At 38.3% G+C, this 23,370-nt stretch overlaps 1 protein-coding gene across 44 annotated transcripts in view; it reads left to right on the top strand.

Moving 5' to 3' along the window:
* Positions 1-23,370, top strand: part of CDC14A (cell division cycle 14A) — a 164,585-nt gene that overhangs the window by 119,459 nt on the left and 21,756 nt on the right. For 35 of the 44 annotated variants that reach the window (XR_011439329.1, XM_070268655.1, XM_070268635.1 and 32 more), the window contains 3 exons: positions 10,262-10,421; positions 20,557-20,672; positions 22,910-22,957. Coding sequence is in view for 43 of the 44 variants with exons in the window: in XM_070268655.1 (XP_070124756.1) it covers positions 10,262-10,421; positions 20,557-20,672; positions 22,910-22,957 (324 nt within the window). In the remaining variant the exon portion in view is untranslated. The remainder of the gene's footprint in view (positions 1-10,261; positions 10,422-20,556; positions 20,673-22,909; positions 22,958-23,370) is intronic. The other 9 variants (XM_070268657.1, XM_070268644.1, XM_070268637.1 and 6 more) reach the window with 1 other exon arrangement.

Genomic DNA, 23,370 nt, shown 5'->3' with positions numbered 1-23,370 from the left:
TTTCACGCTGAGGGAAGAACAGGGGCTGAAGCTCTGAATGGGATGTGCCTGAGCCCACTATGGCTGAAGGGAGAGCAATGGGACATGAGGCAAGGACGTGAAGGGGTCAGATCACTCATTCTTCTTGGCCTTCTTTGAGGACTTTGCTTTTCTTTGAGTGAGATGATAAGTCAACAGAGGGTTTTTGAGCAGAGGAGTGATGTGATCCGATATGTACACATACACACACATATTTTTAATTAAAGTCTTTATTTTGGGTTAATTGTAGATTAACACACAGTTGTGAGAAATAACAGAGGAGAGGGAGTACTTACTTTCCCCTAGTGCTGACATCTTGCAAAATTGTAATGTAATATCACAATCAGGATACTGACATCGATTCAGTTAAGATACACATTTCCACCAACACGAGAATCCCTCACATTGCCTCTTTATAGCCATGCTCACTTCCTTCCTGCCCTTCTCCCCTCCTTAACTCCTGACCACTGCTAATCGGTTCTCCCTTTATATATTTTGTCATTTCAAGAATGTTATATATGTGGAATCGTAGAGTATGTAACCTTTTGGGCTGGTGTTTTTCACTCGGTGTAATTGTCTGGAGATTCATCCAGGTTGTTGCATGTATCAATAATTCATCCCTTTTTATGGCTGAGTAGTATTCCAAGGTAGAAATATACACACTGTTTGTTAACCATTCACCTGTTGAAGGACATCTGGGCTGTTTACAGTTTTGGGCCATTATGAATAAAGATGCTATAAATGTGTGCAGGTTTTTGTGTGACTATGAGTTTTCATTTCTCTGGGATAAGTGCCCAAGAGTGCAATTGCTGAGTTGTAAGCTACATGGTTAGTTTCATAAGAAACTGTCAAACTATTTTCCAGAGTGGCTGTACCATTTTGCATTCTCACCAGCAATGTGTGAGTGATCGAGCTGCTCTTTGTGTTTGCCAGCATTTGGCCGTGTCGCTGTTTTTTATTTTAGCCATTCTGATAGTTGTGTAATGATATATCATTGTGGTTTTAACTTGCATTTCCCTAGTAAGTAACAATTAGCAACTTTTCGTGTACTTATTTGCTACTCATATTTCTTTTTGGTGAAGTGTCTGTTCAAATCTTTTGTCCTGTTTTTACTGAGTTGTTTGTTTTCTTACTATTGAGTTTTGAGAGTTCTTTATATGTTCTAGCTACTAGTCTTTTGTCTGATAAATAGCTTGCAAATATTTTCTCTCAGTGTATAACTTGTCTTCATCTTCTTAATAGGGTCTTTTGCAGAGCAAAAGTTTTAAATTTTGATGAAGTCCAATTTATCATTTTTTCCTTTTTAGATCATGCTATTAGTATCAAATCTAAGAACTCTTTGCTTAGTCCTCAATCCCCATAATTTCTCATACGTTTTTTCTAAAAGGTTTATTGTTATATGTGTACATTAAGTCTGTGATTCATTTTGAGTTAATTTTTGTATAAGATATGAGACTTAGGTCAAGGTTCTTTTTTTTTGCCTATGAATGTCTAGTTGCTCTGGCACATTTGTTGAAAAGTTTATCTTTTCTCCATTGAATTGCTTTTGTGTCTTTGTCAAAAATAGGATGGTCTTCTTTGTGTGGATCTATTTACTTTGTTCTTTATCCTGTTACATTATCTCTGTGTCTATCCTTCCTCCAATACCACGCTCTCTTGGTTTCTGAGTCTATGTAGTGAACCTTAAAATTAGAAGAATGATTCCTTTCATTTTCTCCATCTGTAACAAAATTGTCTTAGCAACGCCAGTTCCTTTTCTTTTCTTTTCTTTTTTTTTCCTGAGGAAGATTCACCCTGAGCTAACACCTGTTACCAGTTTTCCTCTATTTTCTATGTGAGTCACTGAAAAACATGGCCACTGACAGACAAGTGGTGTAGGTCTGTGCCTGGGAAGCAAACCCAGGCCACCGAAACAGAGCGTGCCAAACTTTACCACTAGGCCACCAGGACTCACCCTCCTTTTCTTTTCTATGTGAATTTTAGAATAATCTAGTCCATATCTGCAAAAAATCTTGGTGCAATTTTGATAGGAATGTGCTAAACCTCTATATCAGTTTGGGGAGAATTGACATCTTTACTATTGTTGAGTCTTATAATCCATAAATACAATGTGTCTCTTCGCTTATTTAGATCTTCCTTGATTTCTTTCATCAGCATTTTGTAACTTTCAGCATACAAGTCCTGTTTTGTTAGATTCACTCCTGAGTATTTATTTGCTTTTGAGGGATTATAAATGGTATTATATTTTTAATTTCCATATCCATGTGTTCATTGCTAGTATGTAGCCCTACAACTGGCTTTTCTATATATGTTTATTTTGTATCCTGAAATTTAGGACCGTGTGTGTATGAATTCCTGGGGATTTATGCACAGACAATCATGTTGTCTACAAATAGGGTCAGTTTTACTTCCTTTCCAATCTGTATGTCTTTTATTTCCTTTTCTTTCCTCATTGCACAGGCTAGAAGTTCCAGCACTATGACGAAGAAGAGTGGTGAGAGCAGACGTCCTAGCCATGTTCCCAGTCTTGGGAGGGGAAAGCATCTGGGCATTCACCATTAAGTATAATGTTAATTGGAGGTTTGCTTTAGATGTACTTTATCAAGTAGAGAAAGTTCCCCTCTATTTCTGTTTTTCTGAGAGTTCTTATCATGAATGGGAGTTGAATTTTGTCAAATACTTTTTCTGCATTGATTGATATGATCATGTGATTTTCTTCTTTAGCCTGTTACTAAGGCAGATTCCATTGATATTTTTTCCCTTAATTTTGAATGAGCTTTGTATCCCTGGAATAAACCCCACTTGATATATTATAAATGGGGACTTTGCAAATGTGATCAAGTTAAGGATCTTGAAGAGATTATCTTGGATTATTCTGGTAGGTTCCATGTAATCACAGGGACACAGGAGGAGTCAGTTAGAGGAGAAGGTGATATGATGATGGAAACAGAGATGGACTAATGTGCTTTGAAGCTGGAGGAGGGGGCCAGACACCAAGGAAAACAGGGAGTCACTGGCAGCTGAAAAGGGAAGGACACAGATTCTTTCCTCAAAGCCTCCAGAAAAAAACAACCCTTCACTACCTTGACTTTAGCTCAGTGAAACTGATATTGGACTTCTGACCTCCAGAACTGTGCGAAAGGAAATAATGTGTTCTTCTGAGCCACTGAGTTAGTGGTAATTTGTTACAGCAGCTTTATGTAGACAGGAAACTAATACATCTGTGTAGAATGTCAGTATATATTTATAGTAATATATGCATAGTTGAACTTTTCTCTTATTCATCATATTTCTCCTTTGGAGTGTTTGATATGGGAGAGCCCTGTGATCCACATGTTGTTTAGGGAAGACTGGGCTGCAGCAATGTGTAAGATGAATGGGATGGAGGGAGATTGGAGTCCGAGAGGCTAAAAAGGAGACTTGTAATCCAGATGGGGTTGGGGACTTGCTGAAGGGGCTGGAAGTTGGACTGAAGAGTTAGAGATGGGTCCCAGGGACAGTTCAAGGAAATAAATCTCAGGCTTCGAAGACTGACTAATGATAGGAGAGATGAAGAGCTTTGAAGACTGACTAATGATAGGAGAGATGAAGAGAGTGACGTCAATGATGGCGCAAAAGCATGAATAAGTAACAGGTTCATTAGGAAAGAAATAAAAGGATTAAAAAGTTTTCTGATAGGTTTTCATCTCTCAAAAATGACTGAACAAGTTAGAGGGATTGTATTCTTTTGGAGGTGAAAAATCCACTCAGTGCTTTTTAGGTAATGTTAATTCTAAATCTATGACACTAGGAAAGCGGTTTTGTCACATCCTGCTAGTCTTTGAACACCAAAACATGTCCAGGTATTTGGTTTCTGTGTCTTGAGGAAACCTTCCTCTGTGTCACCAGCAGCAAGAGAAATGTTTGTTAGCATCCTTGTGAATTTATGTGTTGGCAGATCAAGACCTCTCCTTTGTTATAGTCTGAAATTTTAGATTTAAATTTTTTTTCTAGGATATAAATAAAGTTGTTTGCAAAACAACCATCAAGTCTTTTTCTATGTTTAAAGCTGATGTTTTTAAGCTAAAAATACCATTCTGAACCCAAAATATGTCTTTTACCAAACATCCCCAAAGTTCTTAAAATGATGCACAAGGCATCTCCTTTATTCTTGAGCAAGTCTAAACTCACCCTTCTCAGAGACAGCCTGTAGAAGTCTAAAGATGGGATCAGGCTGCTTTTATGATCTGTTGAATTCTATTTATTGAACATTCACTGTGTGGCACTGTGCTGACCTCTGGATCATGATCCATTAAAGCTTTCATTCATTAGAACGGGATCCTTGAAGGCCTGGGATCGGGTTCCTGTGGAGACTTTCAGCTCACAGTGATCCTTTACTTATGGGACCTGCTATGATCTTGTTGTTTTTATTTTTAGATTTCCTCCTGTGACAGAGAGAACTCACATGAAGCCAAAACTTGGCCCTGCAGGGAGTTCTGTCTTTGCGAAGTAGAGCTTCCATTTTGAATGAAGTTATCTTTAAGGAAATGACAATTTTGTGGTTGAACTCTTTTTCATTCCTAAATCCATAAATCAAAGATTTCCCCATTCTGCTTTATCATCATGGATCGGCTTGCAGTCATTTGGATATTGTTCGGTATTCTAATTTAGTTGTAACCCTTCACTTGTCTGCAGTTCTCAAATGTTGAAGTGTGTTAGGAATCATTTGGAGATCTTGTTAAATGCAGTTTCTGGTTCAGTGGGTCTGGAGTGAGACCTGAGATTCTGCGTTTCTAACAAGCTCCCAGATGCGATGCTACTGGTCTGCCAACCACATTGTATATTAAGGGTTTGTGGTTATCAGCTTATGCCACATTCAATTTGGTGCTTACAGCATTTGGTAAGTTTCACAGTTGGATTGAGCAACCATAGAAATTAATAGTTCAACCATTGCGTTATATTTCAGGAAATTACCAAAAATAAGATGAAGAAAACTTGTTCGAGAAAAATGCTTGACTATGTCTAACAATAGCGGCTTGAATTTTTGATTATAATTAATTCTTACTATTTTCTTTTTTATTGTCATTTTGAGATACATGTAATAGGTCAAGGAATGTGGATTTTTTTTTTAATAATCTATTTTAGAGATTTAAGAACTTTCTTTTCCTAAAATATAGAAATTAAAATCTGAAATGCTTTAAACAGAAGAATTTAAAATAATCGTAGATAATATTGTGGTTTATTTATTAGAATAAAAAGTACATTGCATAGGTTTGAGTTGCACTACTTATTTGACAGTCACATTTTTTCAGTAACACTGTTATAAAAACTTCTGAATTGCTTTTCAGTATTTACTGTTAAATCACTTGATCCATTTATTGACTGTCAGTTGGCATCGAATCTATTAGCTAAGCAAAAATAAAATCCTAGTATGGGTTCAAATATTAAGGATAAAGTATGTATAAGGATTTTTGGCAATGGTAGCATCAGAAATTTATCTTGAAATACTCATGCCAATTACTGAAGATAATCTTGAAGATGGAATCATTTTTTTGTTTCCTGTGTAAAAAGGGTTAGAGTGGAAAAAAAAAGTAAGCAATTATGCGTTAGTTTTAGTTGTCAAGTTTGTATTTTAGCATGATATGCATGATCCAGCCCCTGATTGTGGGGTTCTATACCTAAACCAGAATTAGCTAGTTGAATCTTTTTTAGGAATTCCCCAGCTCAGTTCTCCTCTTCTAGCTGCATTTTCTTGTATGTGTTTCAGAATCGAGAGCCTTCCCCAATACCCTCATAAATTTTCTTTCTAAACATCTTGCTATGAAATCTTCCATTTGTGCCAAAGTGCACGTACAACTCCTTGAATGCCTGTCTCGCCTCCACCTCCTGAATCTTGGGTACTGCTTTCTGGTCTGTCTTCTCTTGATATCAAGTTAGACCATTTCATTAGCCTAATTCTTTAAAACAGGAACTACTTCAGTTTCCGTAATAGTCTTGGGGTTGTGGTGTAGGAGTTACTCAGGGCAGATTGCTGCTCAAGTCACAGCTAGAGTAGGTCCAGGTTGAGCCGGAAAGTGGGTTGGTTCTCTGTACAAAGTGAACAGATGGTGGCTGTGGTTGGACACTAGGGTCAGGGTCGGGGCGTACTGGAAAAATATGTGTCCAGGATGAAGAAATGATAAAGAGTGAGGATGGTGTGGAAGTAGGATTAGGTAGCATTCAAGGAAGTGAGGGAGAAGGGGTCAGCTACAAACAGAAGAAGCTGCGCGATGACTGTCATTGTGTTCTGAATTCACAACCAGAAATATCTATAACAATACTACTGACTTGACATTCTTTAGAGGAATTTTAAAATCAGATTTTTAAAAAGACTCATGAAGCCTCTTTATAAGAATTAACAATGACTTGGCTCATAATACTTAGTTATTTTCTTATGTTCTGGCCTGGCTAGCCCCAAACCTGACTAACTCAGGGCAAGGACGTGGCCAAAAACAGTGACCCCAATACTGGCTCTCTATGCAAGTCAAGACAGATCTCTTCCTGTCATTTCGAAGCACACGTTCTTTTGGTAAAGTGTCAATAATGCCACTCTCTTAGAAAATGCACTGCATTACTGGAGGATTTACTTTGAGCGAATGTGTTAGCTTCATAGGATTTGATTTGTAAATGCTAAATACTTAAAAATACATGTTTTACTTTTTCTGTTTGAGATGAGGCTTTTAAGGAGTAATAGACACCACAATAAAAGCTAGCGTGGTTTCCACTGTCAATAAAAAAGGTATTTGCAGGAAGTGCTGCTTTTTCTTAAGAAGCACTTGCGTACAGCATCGCTTAGCAACACACAAATCAACTTTGACACCTTATTCATCTTTAATATTCAGGTTCAAGTCAAGTCTTTCCTGTGACGGGACAGATTGAGTCTTTTAAACTGCGCAAGTGAAAGGTGTCACTTTGTAATTTTCATCTTTAGGTTGGCAGCAGCATCAGAGTTTTTATTTTATAGCATTTTGGAATTGGAATTTTTTTCAATTTAGCCTCTTAGGTCCTCCAACTTCTCTGCCTCTGTTTCCACTTCATGTTTTTTATTCCTAAAGACCCTTACAGAGTCTTCCCTTCAGTTTTGAGATCAAATTCAAATTCCTTAGCATGGCATGCAGGGCCCATCCATGAGCTGGTTCCCACCCCGTTCTCCTCTCAAATCCTCTGCTTCAGACAACCCGGTTTCTAAAACATATTGTATGCTTTGATACCACTGTTTCTTCCAGCCCACATTGTTTTCTTTGCTTTGGGAATACTCTTATCTGGCTAAGTCATGCTCATCTTTCTAGATACTTCTGGATTCTCAGAGAACTTCTCTCTGATTCTTTCAGATTGAGTTAGGGGCCCTTTCTCCTAGAGTCCTAAGTAAATCTTGGTCATAGGGCTCTAATATTGGATTTCAGTTGTTGACTTTTCTCATAGTAAACTGGGGATTTCTTGAGAGACAGGAATTCTGTCTTATCTGCATATCCCTATCTTTTGTGTGTGTGTTTCTTCTAACTGAACTTTTCACTATCTGCCAGAGCTGAGTCTTTTCTCCCTGTGAAGTAGTAGTTCTTTGTTAGTGGGAATTTTGACCAGAGGCCCAAGACATTCATTTATGAATTTAATAGTTATTTTTTTAACTGTTCAGACTCTATCAAGGACTGTGCTATTTGTTTCCTAGTATTGGAAGGATATAAGACTCAAGCATCAGATAAAGGGTTATGCTAAATATAACATTAATTGGAAAAAGTCTGGAGGAATAAAAACACAAATGCAAGAATTTTTAAAGATGCAAAGTATCAGGAAGGCTGTTCCATGGTTTTATGGAGATTTCTACAAGGGAAGAAAAAATTAAGAAAATTTGTTTTGAATACATATTTTTACAGCTGGTATCGAAAAATGAAACATGACTTGGTGGTTATGCCAGTCTCATCGGTTTACGTGTCATAAGCTGAGAAAATACTCCTCAGTGGTTTGCTTTCAGTAAGCAAAAAAATCTGCCACAATGGAAGGTAAATCCTGCCACACTCCCTATTGAATTGGTGTGTATAGGTTCCTATTGTATAGATTCCTGGAGTTGTAATTTTATTCATGTATTTAAAAATTCACCAGATTTTTGTTTTTAAATTTAATCTATTTAGAAACATCCTGGGAGTTTTTAAAGGTGATTTAAGCTAGTTTTGATTTTAGAACAATGTTATAAGTGGTAAGTTAGTCTTATATTGGGACAGCATATTTTATATCTCGAGCCTCTATGCTGGTGTCTCAGAAATCGGATCTAAAGGTATTTCTCTTTTTCTTTTGCCTTATTTGGAAAATATTGAGAAATGAGCAAAAAGTAAAACCTCTTGTTTGAAAGTAAGTTATGATATTATATTGAAAAAGAGAAAGCCCCTGAGCCATCCAGTCCCACGCCACGCTGTTAACATTTTGGCACTTATTCTCCTGACTTGTAAAGATACTTATGAAGAATGTTAAAACAATGCAGTGATGTGCTGCCTGCTGTCTTTTGTGATATCAACTTTCAAGGTTCCTCTTCATACTTACTCTAGCTTTATTCTGCTTTGATCTCTATTTTTGTTCATTAATTTTCAGATCACTTATTTTTTACAAAAGCAAATGAGGCACACTGTTTTAAAAAAGTCAGACAACGTAGACATTATGCAGTAGAAAGCCAAAGTTTCCCTTGTCACTATTCTTCGGGGTAACTAGTTAATATTTTGGGGTATATTCTTCTAGATAATTGTGAACTTTTCGTTAACATTGTAACATTTTCCCTCTTTTTTTGTTGTTTGTTTAAATGGGATCACACTTCCCGCACTCTGTCACTTATATTTTTCATTCACTAATGCTTTATATCATGGCCACTCTTCCCTGTCACCCCGTGTAGGTCCATCCCAGGCTTTTTACTGACTACATAATATTTCACAGAATGGATCTACTATAATTTAATAAGCTGGTTGTCCATTAGGGTGTCTGCAATATTTTGCTGTTACAAATAATGCTGCAACAAGCGTTTTTGTCTCTTGTATACAAGTGTGTATTTCTATAGGATGATACCTAGATGTGGATTTGCTTGGTGGAAGGGATTGCACATGTAACATTTTGCTGTAATTTAAAAGTTAATCTTTTCTTCAAGACTTTCAACAGTGTTTAACCATACACAATAAAGTTCTGATTTGAGAGTAAACTTTGTTTAAAAGGAAAGATGGATTTCCTTTTATTGTCCCACAGAGACAATACAGTTCAGGGAGGGTTTTTTGTTGTTGTTTTTTCTCCTCAAGTTTTAACCTGAATTTTATGTGATATGTGGAACCTTTGAGAGAAGGTATTACTCAGTCTTCCTTTTGTCTTAAAAAATAAAGCTATGTTCTTCTTGGTGGCATCTCCTTGACAATGCTATTATTTCATTGGATGTTGATATCCCTTATGATGAATCACAATGTGTTTAGTTTAATTCTATTCCGTACAGTGTGGCATAGAAAAGAATGAAAACTTCTACAGGGTCATATATCTTACCAGAAATGTATAAAGGTGACTCCACCAACCAAAAATAAAAGCCCCAGTACGTCATTTTATTTACAGATTTTAAGTTCTTTTCTTATAACCTTGAAAACAGTTGCATTATGCCTTATTGAAAGAAAGAAAACTTACAAATGAACTTTAAACATGTTTTCTTTTTCTCAAAGGATAATCTAACTGAGATTATAAGTCTTGCTTTTAGATTCTCAGCGTGGGTTTCTAAAGTTATGTGTTTAGTGTCTTTCATTGTGCCACACATAATTAGCTGTTGAGTACTTTTCAGGTAATATATCTGTCTAACTCAAGTTCCTTCTCGTATATCTTTGAGTTCAATTTATTCTAGCTGTTTTTATAAACATATCAAATTGCTATTTGAGAGATGCCTTACAGATTTCAAATTCATATTTAAAAGGCAAATAGGCTCACAGTCTTTATTGCTGCGGAATTTGTTCTAAGCATTTGAGAACATTAGTAGTCAACCCATGGATGGCTGTAGAGAGATAGACTGGGAGATGGGTATTTGTGTTTAATATAGAACTGTAATAAAATTTATTTTGGCTTTCAGAAAGTAACTATTTTTCTTTATTCTAAAATTTCATAATTCTCTGGTCTGATTTGTAAATGTTTATCCACTAATCTTTTTATCTATAAGATATCATGCTGCTGAGATGATAGTAATTTATTTTACAGATTATTTTGTTTTCTCTCCTTTTCACAGAAAACAGGCATCATTATGGGTCCAAGGAGACATTTTCCGATCTAAACTGAAAAATAGACCATCCAGTGATGGAAGTATTAATAAAATTCTTTCTAGCTTGGATGATATGTGTATTGGTGGAAACTTATCTAAAATACAAAACGTGGAAAGATTTGGAGAGGTGAGTTTTCCCCAGGAAGATTTTGTGTCTCCGTTCTGCATTTCTTTGTTTCCCAGTTGAACACATATAACGTAGCAGTATCTCTTCTCTGAGATGCTGAGAGTACCAAATTGTTAGGTGTAGAATCATTCACCTATAAAGCAAGAATCAGAGCAAAGAAAGCAATTATCCTTAAAAAGGAAAAGCTGTAATTTAAGGAGTACAGTTTTAAAGGAGGCCACTCTGGTTTGGAGAATATTTCCAAAAGGAAATAGAAAAGCAAACTTTCTATTTGAAAATGGAGAATAGATATCAAGAAGAAAAATTTTAATCTGACAATTAAAGAAAGAGTGTATACTGCATGAGTGGGACCCTGAAAGCCTCAAATTCATGTTGATTTCTAAAGCAAGTCCAGGGTTGAAAACATAACTAGGGGCAACTCTTTTTTATTGGGTCTCTCTTATAAACAAACCACTGTTAAACAGTTGACGTACGTTGTCTGATTTGATTCTGTAATTACTTGGTGAGTTAGGCAATATTATCTCTATTTTACAGTAAGGAAATTGAATATCAGAGAAGTCCTAACCTCAGTGATTCCAATCTGTCTGTCTAATTCCAAATCTGTGTTTTTTCTATTCTACTCTGCTACTTCCAAATATAAGTGGAAGTGATTTACTAAGAGTTAGGATCATGGGCATTTTTGGAGCTAGAAGCAACCTTGGAATCATTTGTTTTTGTTCCCTTCTTGTGCAGGTCAGAAACCAAGGTCTCACAAAATTCGTTGCTTGTCCAACGTCACAGAGTTGATTTAGTCGTAGAACCACCTTGAGGCTGGGGGGTCTAACTGTTAGTTTAGCTCTTCTACCACAGTGTGCCTGAGGTGAAGCTAAGCACCTGATTTATATTTATATTTTTATGTCCCTAAAGGAGCAAAGAAAAGCTGTTAAAAAGATTTATTAAGGAGCAAGTATAGATTTACATTCTCTTAGGCAGTGACCCATTAGACCCGCCCTCAGGGAACGCAGAATGGAAGGAATGCATCACGGCTCTCTTAAATCAGCAATCCCCAACAGGGTTCTTTCACCAAGAAAGATAACCGGAGGGCTTGGAGATAGGGGCAGGACAAAGGATGGTGACTGCTGAAAGAACTGATTTTTCAGCCCCTGTGGTATATTTTCCAGGACAGCCCCTGATGAAGTGGCTGAGTTTACTTGTTTGAGTCATCTGTCCTGAGCAAATATAAATCTTAGCCAAGGTCATGTTGATGTTCAGAGTCTTTGTTGACATATTCTTGTCTCTGTGTTGTAGGCTGGCCTATTCAAAGCAAACAAAAGGGATCTGAACTGACAGTTTTATGTGATAATACAGCTAAGTGGGAACATTTTTCTTGCCCTGGTCAGCATTTCCTTCCCGGGTTAAGGTCAAGTAAATAGGGCTTTGAGTTATGACCTCTGAAAAGACGCTCAGAATTTATCCATCTATTTGAGAAATATTTATCTCGTAGGAACATAATGCCTTCTATATCATAATCTGTATTAAATTCACATCTGGTAGTTAGAATAGTTCATTCTCATACTGTTTTAGATCCCAATTTGTTGAATTTAAGAATAATTAACATTTTTTAATCACTGAAAGGGTAAGGAATGCAATAGGATTGAAATTTACAATTTAGATGTTGGCTGTTTTACCTCCTCTTCTCTATTCCCTGCACCCCCCAAAATAGTGATTTTAGCTCTAGCCATTCAGAAGTGCTGTTGCTTTAGAAATTAGAGGACAGAAATGAACGGATTCAGAAATACCAGAGAACGATGGTGTGTTGAGATTTTAGACAGGGACATATATACGGGTTTCGGACCACTCTATAGTTAGATGATGCTTTGTGCAGGTAACTCCTCTAAGCCCATTTCTGGCCATGCTTATCTGGTGCCAGCTCCAGAACACTACATGAATTTGGGGAGTTAGTTTGCTCAAAAGTGAATGTAATAGAGTGAGTGATTATCTTCATCGTTCTTGTGAATTCCAAGTGGGAAAATAAGTTGAGGATGCTGTGAGGATTTTAGTATATTTCAAGTTCCATACCTGTGTTCAGAACAAGCCCATGGAAAGTGTGGGTTTATTTAGTTTGTACATAAAGAAAGTACAAAAGGGCAGTATTCCTCTAGAGGTTTCTTTTTTCTTTTTTTTTTTTTTGTTAAGTCAGATTGAAAGCAAAGATATTAAATAATTTTTTGATTTCTAGGCCCACAGGAACTTTCCAGGGATTGATTATTAGGAAGCTCTGTCGTTACCTGATTTGGGAATTTGAATATATACTTTTTCAGTACTTAGGAGGTGGGTGAAAGGAAAATAACCAAAAGTATCGACCAGAATGAGTCAGGCCATAGTAAGGGGCTAGGCTGTGGCTTTAATGGATTCTCTTAGCCCACTTAGTAGAGTTCAAAAACGGAGGCTTTACCTTTATTGAACCTGGTCCTCAGCGCTGGGATAGGCACTGTGACTACACACAGCCCAGCCCGTGGGTCTAGGTCGGGCTCCCTGCTCCGAGCTCCTGCCTTGCCTGTCCTCGTCCTCCGTGGTCCTCCCCTCTCTTTCCCTGCTCGGTGAGGTGTTCCATAAATACCACAGCTTCTGTCTGCCCTGTCGTGAGTCCATTCCCAACCCACAGGGCCTTCGTGAATATCACTGGAGTATATGGCGAAGGTTTACAGTTTCATAGAAAAACAAGAACACAGGCCTAGAATTGGTAATAATCTAGGCTATCCAAAGGTAGCATATGCTGAAACACAAAACAGCACCAGCAGTAAGTGCTCATTTTGACGTTCAGGGGTCTAAGGGTCTGTTACAGATTGGGGTTATAAAAAAAGTGCTTTAAGAAGATGGAATTTAAAGCACTTTGTTTAAGGTGTAGATATTTAAGGAGTTAAATGAGGAGCTTAGAGTGTAACAACAATGTAAATAGCACCCACTATGTGCAGGCGCTGATCTAAGCCTTTACGTGGATTAGCCCTTTTACTCCTTACAACAGCTATGTGAAATAGTCACTATTACTAAGCCCGTTTTACAGCTGATGTAACTGAGGTAAATCAAGCCATCAGTCCAAGATCACAAAATATGAGGTGGAGTTGTCATTTGAACCCAGGCTCTCTGGCTCCAGAGTCCGTACTCAGCCACCCGACCTTGAGCCTCTCCCTGTGCCCTACGCCTCTCCGTGAGGTCCTCAGTGTGGCTGTATGTCACATGCAGTCATTTTGAACATAACCTTAGCCAGCCTGTCTTAATACATTTCTCCTGGAATTGCAATTGTTTTTACCTTTTCTTTTCTTACATGGGCAGCAGTCCAATGTTAGCGCACCAATCAGTAGATGCTCTTGACTTAGAGTTATTAATTAGATACAGATGCTGCTAATGTTCAGCAGAGTTCACATAAATTGACAATTAGGTAAATAAAAATGCAGTGTTTTAAATACATCTTTGAGATACTGTAACTTATAAAATCCTTCGCCCTTTTACGTCAAATGCTCACGAGAAGGGTGAATCTTAGGAAAAAATCTAGGAAGTAAAAATTAAGTCTCTAAGGTTCTACTTTTGAGCACCTCCCTTTCCACTCTGAGGACCACTAAGGCATTCCAGTTCCAATCTGAATGCCTCTGGGATCCGCCAGAGGCTGTTAGATGGGAGTGACCGCACACAGGTTCACGGTTGGGGAGATCACTGTGGCTGTGGTGTGGAATGTGTGCTGGAGTCTGTGTGCAGCTGCGGGGGAAGGCCAGGGAGGTGGTGATGGGGCAGTGGTGCGGGTAATAAAGTTCTGAACCAGTGGCAGCAAGGAGAGAGAGAAGATGGACTTGGGGGCGGAGGGGAGGGGCTCTAGTAAATCGAAACTTTTTATTGATCAGAAGCAGCTTGTTATGAACATGACGTCTCTGCCTTTCACCAACTTTTACATTCCTGGTTCAACATCTGAGAGCTGAAAAGAATTTTAGAAATGACACAGCCACCTTTCCTAGCCAAATCATTTAAATCTACTAAAAATTCCATTTTCGTCTTTTTCTTCCAGTCCTTTGACTTCTATTTTTACTCATATCTATTTCAAACTCTCCTTTTATGTCATTTTTCTATTATAACTCTTCAATCTTTATTCCCTAGTGTGCTGTATTTTATCCAATAGATCTTTTCTTAATGGCACACACCAGGGCCTCCCTGGTAGCTGACTTTATCACCATTTATTAATGTGTTGGTAAGTAGTAGGTAATTACTTTATCCAGCTGAAATCTGTGGACACGTTTTATTTTGGTTTTCATCTTGTCTATACATAGAGAACAACTGGTAGAATAAGACAAATCTTCATTCTTTACGCTATTATTTGTTCTTTAGCTAGATCATTGTCTGTAAATAAGTATACCTTTTTTTGATTTTTTAAGATTTTATTTTATTTATTTTTATTTTATTTTATTTTTTGGTGAGGAAGATGGGCCCTGAGCTAATATCTGTGTCAGTCTTCCTCTGTTTGTATGTGGGACACTGCCACAGCATGGCTTGATGAGCGCTGTGTAGGTCCATGCCCGAGATCCCAACCCACGAACCCCACAAATCCTGGGCCGCCAAAACGGAGCGCGTGAACTTAACCACAATGCTGCTGGGCCAGCCCAGTATATCTTTAAAAATGGTCCTTCTTTATGTATTTTAGTTTGCTCTCATTTGCTTGCCTTAATGTAGGGCAGGCTGGTATCCAAAAGAAGGAGTGCTGATGCTCAGACCCTCCAGAGGGCAATGGGGAGTCTGAGAACAGGCCCCTCTCCTTGGGGAGCAAAGATATGAGGGTCTTACCTGGACTAGGCTCCTTCACTGTTGCTCACCAGCAGCCATGTGGCTTTGTTTCAGGGAATCTGCTGCTCCCTGAGCAGCCTAGGGCGAGAGAGGAACTGCACTGGGACTCTGGGGAGAGGGGCTGGAGCCCCAGGGTGTAAGGGAGGCCCGGGTTAGGTTTTCTGCATTCATCATTTATGACTGTGTTCATTATGAGGAATGAGTTTAGTATAAAAAACACTTGATGAGTAGTCCTCAAACTGCGCCAAGTCCACCAATTCTTGGGATTGATTCATGACTCCTGATATGTGGAACTGTTTTTTCTAATATACACCCCCACCCCCCAGGTGCTTATGACCTAGTATATGTTATAGGGCCCCTAATAAATGCAGGGCTTAGTTATATTCATGTTTGTGTATCACATTCAAGATTCCTGGGGCCAGCCCCGTTGGCCTAGTGGTTAAGTTTGGCATACTCCTCTTCAGTGGCCTGGGTTCAGTTCCCAGACGTGGACCTACACCACTTGTCAGTGGCTGCTCACATGCAAAATAGAGGAAGATTGGCACAGATGTTAGTTCAGGGTGAATCTTCCTCAGCAAGAAAAAAAAAAAAAGATTCTTGGAGGCCAAAGTCCTCTTTCTTGTAGCTTTTTAGTTTTTTAATTCTGTAGTTTAGTTTAAATGTGCTTTGAATAACATTAATTACTGAGAGTTTAATTTAAATGTTTTGAATAACACTAAGTAGCATTAATTACTGAGAATTTTATAGCTTATGTGTTCTATACTTCTTAGTCCTAAAAATGCCCCAAACTTCATATAATAGTCACAGAAATAAAATAAAGGAAGACAAAAATAATGTGATTTATATTTAGTAGGTTTCTTTAGACCTGCATGTCTAGATCTTCCTTCCCCTGCCACCCAGACCTGCCTTCTAAGCAGCATCGAATACCCTAATCTGATCCATCCTCTCTCCCCAGACCCCTGCAGTAGCCACTTACCTGTGCTTCCCCCCTCCTCCTGCTCCACTCTCTTGACCTTCTCCAATTCATTCTCCTCACGGTAATCAACGGGGAGGAAAATTTGCAACATATTCAAATTAAGGTTTTTTGGTGTAAAGAACTCTAAAAAATCAATGTGAAAATGCCATGTACCCAAATTTCAAAAAATGGGAATCTTCATGGCTGGTAAACATAAAAAAAAAGTTCTACTTCCCTAGAAATGAAGGAATCAAAATTTTAAATGATGAGATGCTATTTATGCCTATCAAGTTGTATGAGATTAAATAAGTGTACGCAGCATTAGCAAGAGTTTGGGGAATAAAAAGCTCTTACATGTTGCTAATTGGAGTTTAAAATGGTACAGCTTTTCTGGAGGGCAATTTGATAATATGTAGCAGAGGACTTAAAATGAATTTAGCAATTCCACTTCTATGAATTTATCTTAAGGCAGTCATAGGACAGTGCTCAAAACCCATGTGTGTATAGGAGGATATTTGTTGGAGCTGTTTATAGTGATGAAAGAAAACGGTAAAATAAATGAAATTTGGTATTTCTAGACAGTGGAATTTTATGGAACCATAAAGAATGATAATGTAGAGGGTGTTTTACTTTACCCTGAAACACTTCCACAATATATATATATTTTTTTTGATTTTATTTTTTTCCTTTTTCTCCCCAAAGCCCCCCAGTACATAGTTGTATATTCTTCGTTGTGGGTCCTTCTAGTTGTGGCATGTGGGACGCTGCCTCATCGTGGTTTGATGAGCAGTGCCGTGTCCGCGCCCAGGATTCGAACCAACGAAACACTGGGCCGCCTGCAGCGGAACGTGCAAACTTAACCACTTGGCCACGGGGCCAGGCCCTCCACAATATATTTTTTAAGTGAGAAAGTAAGTCACAAAGCAGCATGTATAATTCAGCCTCTTTTTGTAAGGAAGAAATATGTGAAGGGGCTATGGATAGCAGAGGGAAAGTTCTGGAAGACTATATGCTAGAATGCTAATGTGCGTTGCTTTTGACAGTAAGGATATAGGTGGTTTTAATATTTTTTTCACTCTTGTCTGTATTTTGTCATTACCTATGACAAACAAGTATTATATGGTAAATTATATGTATTTTTCTTTAGAAAAGACATGGTGTTCATCTGCGGAGGTTGAGAGCTAGGACTTTGTGTGTGATGTTTTCTTTTTTCCTTGAGAGCAGAATACTTAAGTGAACTCCTTAAGAGAAGGAGCTTAAAAAAATATGTAAGGGGGCCGGCCTTGTGGCCGAGTGGTTCAAGTTCCACGCGATCTACTTCTGCGGCCTGGGGTTTGCAGGTTCGGATCCCTGGTGTGGACATACTCCACTCACCAGCCATGCTGTGAAGGCATCCCACATACAAAGTAGAAGAAGATTGGCACAGATGTTAGCTCAAGGCCAGTCTTCCTCAAGCAAAAAAAGAGGAGGATCGGCAATGGATGTTAGCTCAGGGTAAATCCTCTAAAAAAAAAAAAAGAAAAAGTAAAATCTGGCTAGTTGGATGCATGGCCATTGCAGTATTTTTGTCATTTTCCTCATGTTTGAATTGTATTATAATTAAAAAAGAAGACTTGACCTTCAAGATTCACAATAGAGTGGGAGACAAAAACACATGTAAAGTAACTATAATGTAAAATATACTGTTAATTTTTTTGTTTAACTGTAGATCTTTTTAAATTAGTATTTATTTTTTCAAATAATACATGACTACACTTTTAGAAATATCAAAAGTATTGAATTCTAATTAAAAAATGCCAGTCCCCTATCCCACCTTTCTGTACCCCTAGACCCACTCCCAAAGTGGGGAAACTCTAAGCAAATTATACTAATATTTTCACTGTCATATTTCTAAATATTTTGCTTATAATGTTATTTTAGAAAAATTTATTAATTTTGGACATTTTTCTATTGCCTCCTGGTTATGGTAGATGGCATTTAGCTCTCCTACCTTACTGTCACCTTACTCCCCCTAGCTTCCCAGTATAGCTATATCATAAGTTTTGGTTAAACCCAATAATGTGTACATTATTACTATGTAAATGTTGTTCACTGTTAAGCTTAGTTGTCCACTAGGACTGTTTTCTTTGTTGAACTCTCTTTGTTTTTCCTAGCGTTAATTGCCCTTTTTATTTGCATAGTTTTCTATGTATTTGGGAAAAGATAATGCTACTCTCATCCCACCCTCCGCCTCCCCCCCCAACAAATTGTGCCAAGCAATTTAAAATTTTTTCAAAATCTCAACACAGCGAAAAATCTTACCAAGTCCTGTCTTTTCCTGAAGACACTTCTTTCCTGCCTGGCCTGGTTGTTCTCTGGCCTGAGTATGTTGTTCTGACCCGCAGCCTTCTCTTCACGCTCTCCAGTTGAACCCATTATTTTCCTGGCCCTCGTGTTGTCTTCTTTCCTTTTGCCTGAAGCACATTCTGTAAGAGTTTTCTTAGAAAGATTGTGTAGGATGTAAATTTTTGTACCTTTGTTCTACTTTTATACTTGACTGATAGGTTGAATTTTAGAATTCTAGATTGAGGATCACTTTTCCTTAGAATTTTGAAGGCATTTCAGAGCTGGGAACACAAAGACCCTTCCAGTTGGATGGACAAACCAGCTTTCCTGGCTTTCCCACAAAGGCGCCCGTTAGGCAATGAAACTGACTGCTTGGAATGAGGATCCTGTCACATCCTTCAGGAAGCTTTCCTTGCGTATCTCATCATTGCTTGTATACGTCTTGGCCTCGCTCTATATTCTGGAGACTCTGGCTATGTGCTGGTCCTTCCATCAGGTACAAGCACCAGGTAACAACCCAGAATATTGAGGGGTGGGTGCAGCTAAGCTCACCTTCTCCGGTGTACCATCCCGCTAGCAAGCCTAGCCTTCAGGCCTTCCTGGTTTCTATTCCTGCAGGCTTCCTTGGGTGGAAATGGATTCCTCCCCCACTGGGATTGTATGGACAGAGATGAATGATATAACCTATTCCTGGAGACTTTGTGGACAGGCAACTTAGAACTCTAAGAAAATCCTCTGACGTTAAGGTTTCATGATCTTGTGACTGTTGAACTGGTGTTTCTTGCCAGGATGACTCTTGCTGTGATCTTAGCCTGCTTCACTGGTACTCATTCTTTAAGACTCAGCTAAGGGATTGGCCTCCTCTAGGAAACTCTCATCTTCATCATTCTCATTTCTTCTTCTTTCCTGTTGGCTGTGTGCTTTTTACGTCTTTTTTAAACTCAGAGCTGTAGTAGTGAGGTGTGGTCTTTTTACCCAGGGCATGCATACTGAGCCCCACAGGTATCCATGGAACCCAACATAGGTGGCAGAGAATGGAGAGGTATTTTGATCCAGGAATGGCTGTCAGAAATGACTAGAATGTGACAGAAGGAAGTATATTTTTGTGTATTCTTCATGAAATTAGAGTTCTAGCTTTGAAGAGGAGAGGGGACTATTATGGCTAGAAGGGATCTTAGCAAATTCAAGCCCTTTGATATTTTCAGGTGAGGAAATGGGCAAAATACATCCTTTACTGGTGCAATGTTAGTGTGCTGTGGCAGATATTTTAGAAAGAACATTGCATCTGGGGGCAAGAAATCTGATTTTAAAATCATAGCTCTGTCATGAAGAGTTTGGGGGAACTTGGGCAATATTTTTAACTTCCATAAGCACCTCCTTTTTTTTCATCTTTAAATTAAGGTTAACAGTACCTTCCCCGCTGGTTGTGAGAATTAAATGTGTGCTGGCATGCAAAAAGACCTAGCATGGTACTTATATTTTTCAAACTCTAAGACTTTTTTCAGCAGGAAACACACTTTCCCAATTAGTAAGCTTTAACTCTTTCTGGAAATGTCTTGAGTGCTTTTACGAGTGTTAATAAGTTTCGGTATAGATACCCTAAATTGTTTTATCTTTCTTTTTTTTTAACAAGTTATGAATTTGAGTGCTGGATCCCGGTAGTATCTGGAAGCGTATTTGTACTGTGTCTCTTGAGCTAGCCTATGTCTGAGTTATATTCCAAAGCATGATTTTATCTGTGTGAAAGTCTCTTCGGTTGTGGTCCATGTAGCAAACAGCTCCTTTTAAATTTTACCACATTCACATCTGTGCTTCACTGATTTGCAGTTTTACTCGTATATTTAATTGGCGAATAGTCGAGCATTCTTTAGTGTATAAGTGGACACTGCTGAATTCATAGTGCACTAAAGCTATTTAAAATAATCTATATTAAGATAATCTATATAAAATATATCTATATGAGATACTCTATGATCTATTAAGAAATCTATATAAAACAAAATTATTCATAATGACCTTTCTATGGAACATGCATTTTTTTTTTTCCAGAATAATTTTGAAGAGGATGAAGATGTGGAAATGAAAAATAGTATAACCCAGGGAGACAAACTACGTGCCTTAAAAAGTCAGAGACAACCACGCTCCTCACCATCCTGTGCTTTTAGGTAGATCCATTTTAAACTCTTTTTTATGCTTGAGGAAGATTGTCTCTGAACTAACATCTGTGCCAATCTTCCTCTATTTAACGTGGGATGGCTGCCACAGCATGGCTTGACAAGCGGTGCTAGGTCTGTGCCTGGGATCCGAACCTGCGAACCCCCAGCTGCCGAAGCAGAGCACATCAACTCAACCTCTATACCACTGAGCCGGCGTCTTAAACTCTTAAATTTATATTGTCCTTTCATTTGTGGATAGAATATTTAATCCTCTCTTTTGAATGTCATTCTATGAGTACCCCGTTTACGTCTCGTTTTTTGGTTTATCACCATTTTGAATTGTGTATTGTTTTATCACTGTGGTGAGTAGCTAAGTTTTAGGAGCTTATTGAAAGCAACGGCTGCATCTCAGTCTCTGGACTTCTGCATTAAACTGCTAAGCAGTTGGTTGTATCTGGGACTCTGTTTCAAGTTCCATTTGGAATTCCCTTTCCCGTGAGTGGGGTTCCTGTCTTGTGATGAATCCTCACAGGTGTGCTGAGACTTTTTTGTTAAATCTAGAGTGTGCAGAAAAGTACTGTATGCCAAGCTTTGGTGTATCCTGACTCCTTAGCCTTACCTTCTATTTTTAAGAATTGAATAAGCATTTCCTATCTGTACTTGTAAAGTTATAAACCATCTTCATTTCGAGGTGTGAAATTACTCATTGGAATCAATTGATGGGACTTGACTTCTAACCACAACATTTGAAACCTACTGATAGTTCAGATTAGGTTAAAAAAAAAGGTTTCAGAATCAATGTAGGTACAAAAATCTGTAGATATTATTAAGATTCCTTATTGTAATGAAAGAAGTAGCAAGTCCACAAATGAATATAATTGGAAATAGCTACTTTTCTTTGACTTTTAAGTGAGAGACAAGCATACCAGGAAGAATGTTTCGCCAGTATGACAAATGTCAAACAGACTCACAGGGAATTTAATTTCCGTGTGTTATTTGGGAGCATTATAGCACTTAAGTCAGATTGGGTCTGGTCACACCATTGCCTGGGCCTTGAGTCCTGGTTTCCTGACTTGAGAAATAAAGGTTCATACAGCTCAGAGTGGAGTTAATCATTTTCTATAGTAAGATGAGAAGATGGGATAGCAAGCCTGGTGCTTCCTAATAACCACCAGCTGCCACTAGAAAATGCAAGAGACGTACCATTTGCTGAGTGGCAGCTATGGGCCAGGAGCCATGTTAGGTGCTTAGTTTGGATATGAGGATTAACTGAGATAACGCAAAAGCTGTGCATCGTCACCCACGTTTGAGTGGGTTGCTAGGAGTTAGAGAGGTTAAATCCTTCCCAGTGGAGTGGAGTTAGAATGAGCTGATATTCAAACCCAGCACTGTTCAAAGTCTGTGCTCTTTTCACTGTGTATATGACCTAAGTCAGTGGAAGGGTCTTCAAGATCGATTTACATTGCCAGTCTCTTTTATTCACCATTTACTTCTTTGAAATTCCAAGAAATTACTTTATATTGATTAAAATTAGTTTCAAACAGATTTATATTTGATTCTTTTCTCTTTTTTTTTGGTGAGGAAGATTCACCCTGAGCTAACATCTGTGCCAGTCTTCCTCTGTTTTGTGTGTGGGGTGCCTCCAAAGCATGGCTGATGAGTAGAGTAGGTCCACGCCCAGGATCTGAACCTGTGAACCCAGGCGGCTAAAGTGGAGTACGTGGAAGGTTAACCACGTGGTCACAGGGCCAGCCCTTCTTTGATTCTTAAGAAATCATAAGGGGGAGGCAGGGATAAGTTAGAGTATAACTCGGCAAATAAATAGGCTAAAAAAGTGAGAGAATCTCCACAACACAAATTTTAGAAGGCTCGTTCCAGTATGGTTTTTCTATTTTCTTTGTCTTCTCAGAAAGTTTCTTACTTTTTTGGAATGTAGTTTTTCTTAACAGCATCATGGTACCATCACCAAACATTTTTCACCCTGAGTGGATGCAATACCACCTTCTGCTTAAAAAGCCATTTGCTGTAAATGAAATGCAAGATGAAACAGAATAACTAATAGGGATTTCCTGCTGTTTCTAGGGTTTATTTTATAAAGTGAATAAGTACTCATATCTATTTGCAAGGTTTTTCCCTTTTGCCAATTTAATATTTTTAGTCATCTGACTCCGTATGGTGTCCCTTTTGGTCTTCGCTTAACTGTGTGAACCTGGTGATGTTTGAGCACTTGTGTTTGATTTCCGCAGGTTGGATGATATGAAAGGGCCCCCAAGAGCGGTGTCCCAGCCTTTCAGGTACTGTTAATGAGGTTGAATTTCTAGTGGCTTGTAAATAAATGCTATCTTTTAGATACATTTCCCAACCCTTAAACTGATAAAAACAGAAGGCACACAGCTTTTCGCTTTTTAAATTCTTTCCTTTCTGTTCCAGATCGTTATGATACCCTTTATTTTTAACGCTCACCGTGGAAAGGATTTTTGTTTTACCGAAGTGCCCACAGGGCTGTGTGTCTGTGGTAGTGATGTCAGTGTCCTCTGGGCTCCCAGCACGTGGTGGGACCTCTAATAAACTACAGTTGCTCTGCAACATGCCTTTCAATCTCATGATAGATTTTGCCTTGAGTTTTTAACATTTCTGTTAGTCCTCTTTCCTCCTATTTTGCATGAATTTGTTCCCCTCCTTTATTTTCTAGTTTTATGTCCTTCCC

The sequence above is a fragment of the Equus caballus genome, chromosome 5 (assembly GCF_041296265.1).
Source record: "Equus caballus isolate H_3958 breed thoroughbred chromosome 5, TB-T2T, whole genome shotgun sequence".
Lineage (NCBI taxonomy): Eukaryota > Metazoa > Chordata > Mammalia > Perissodactyla > Equidae > Equus > Equus caballus.
The sequence above is the reverse complement of the archived record's forward strand: the minus strand, read 5'-3'. Positions and strand labels throughout refer to the sequence as shown.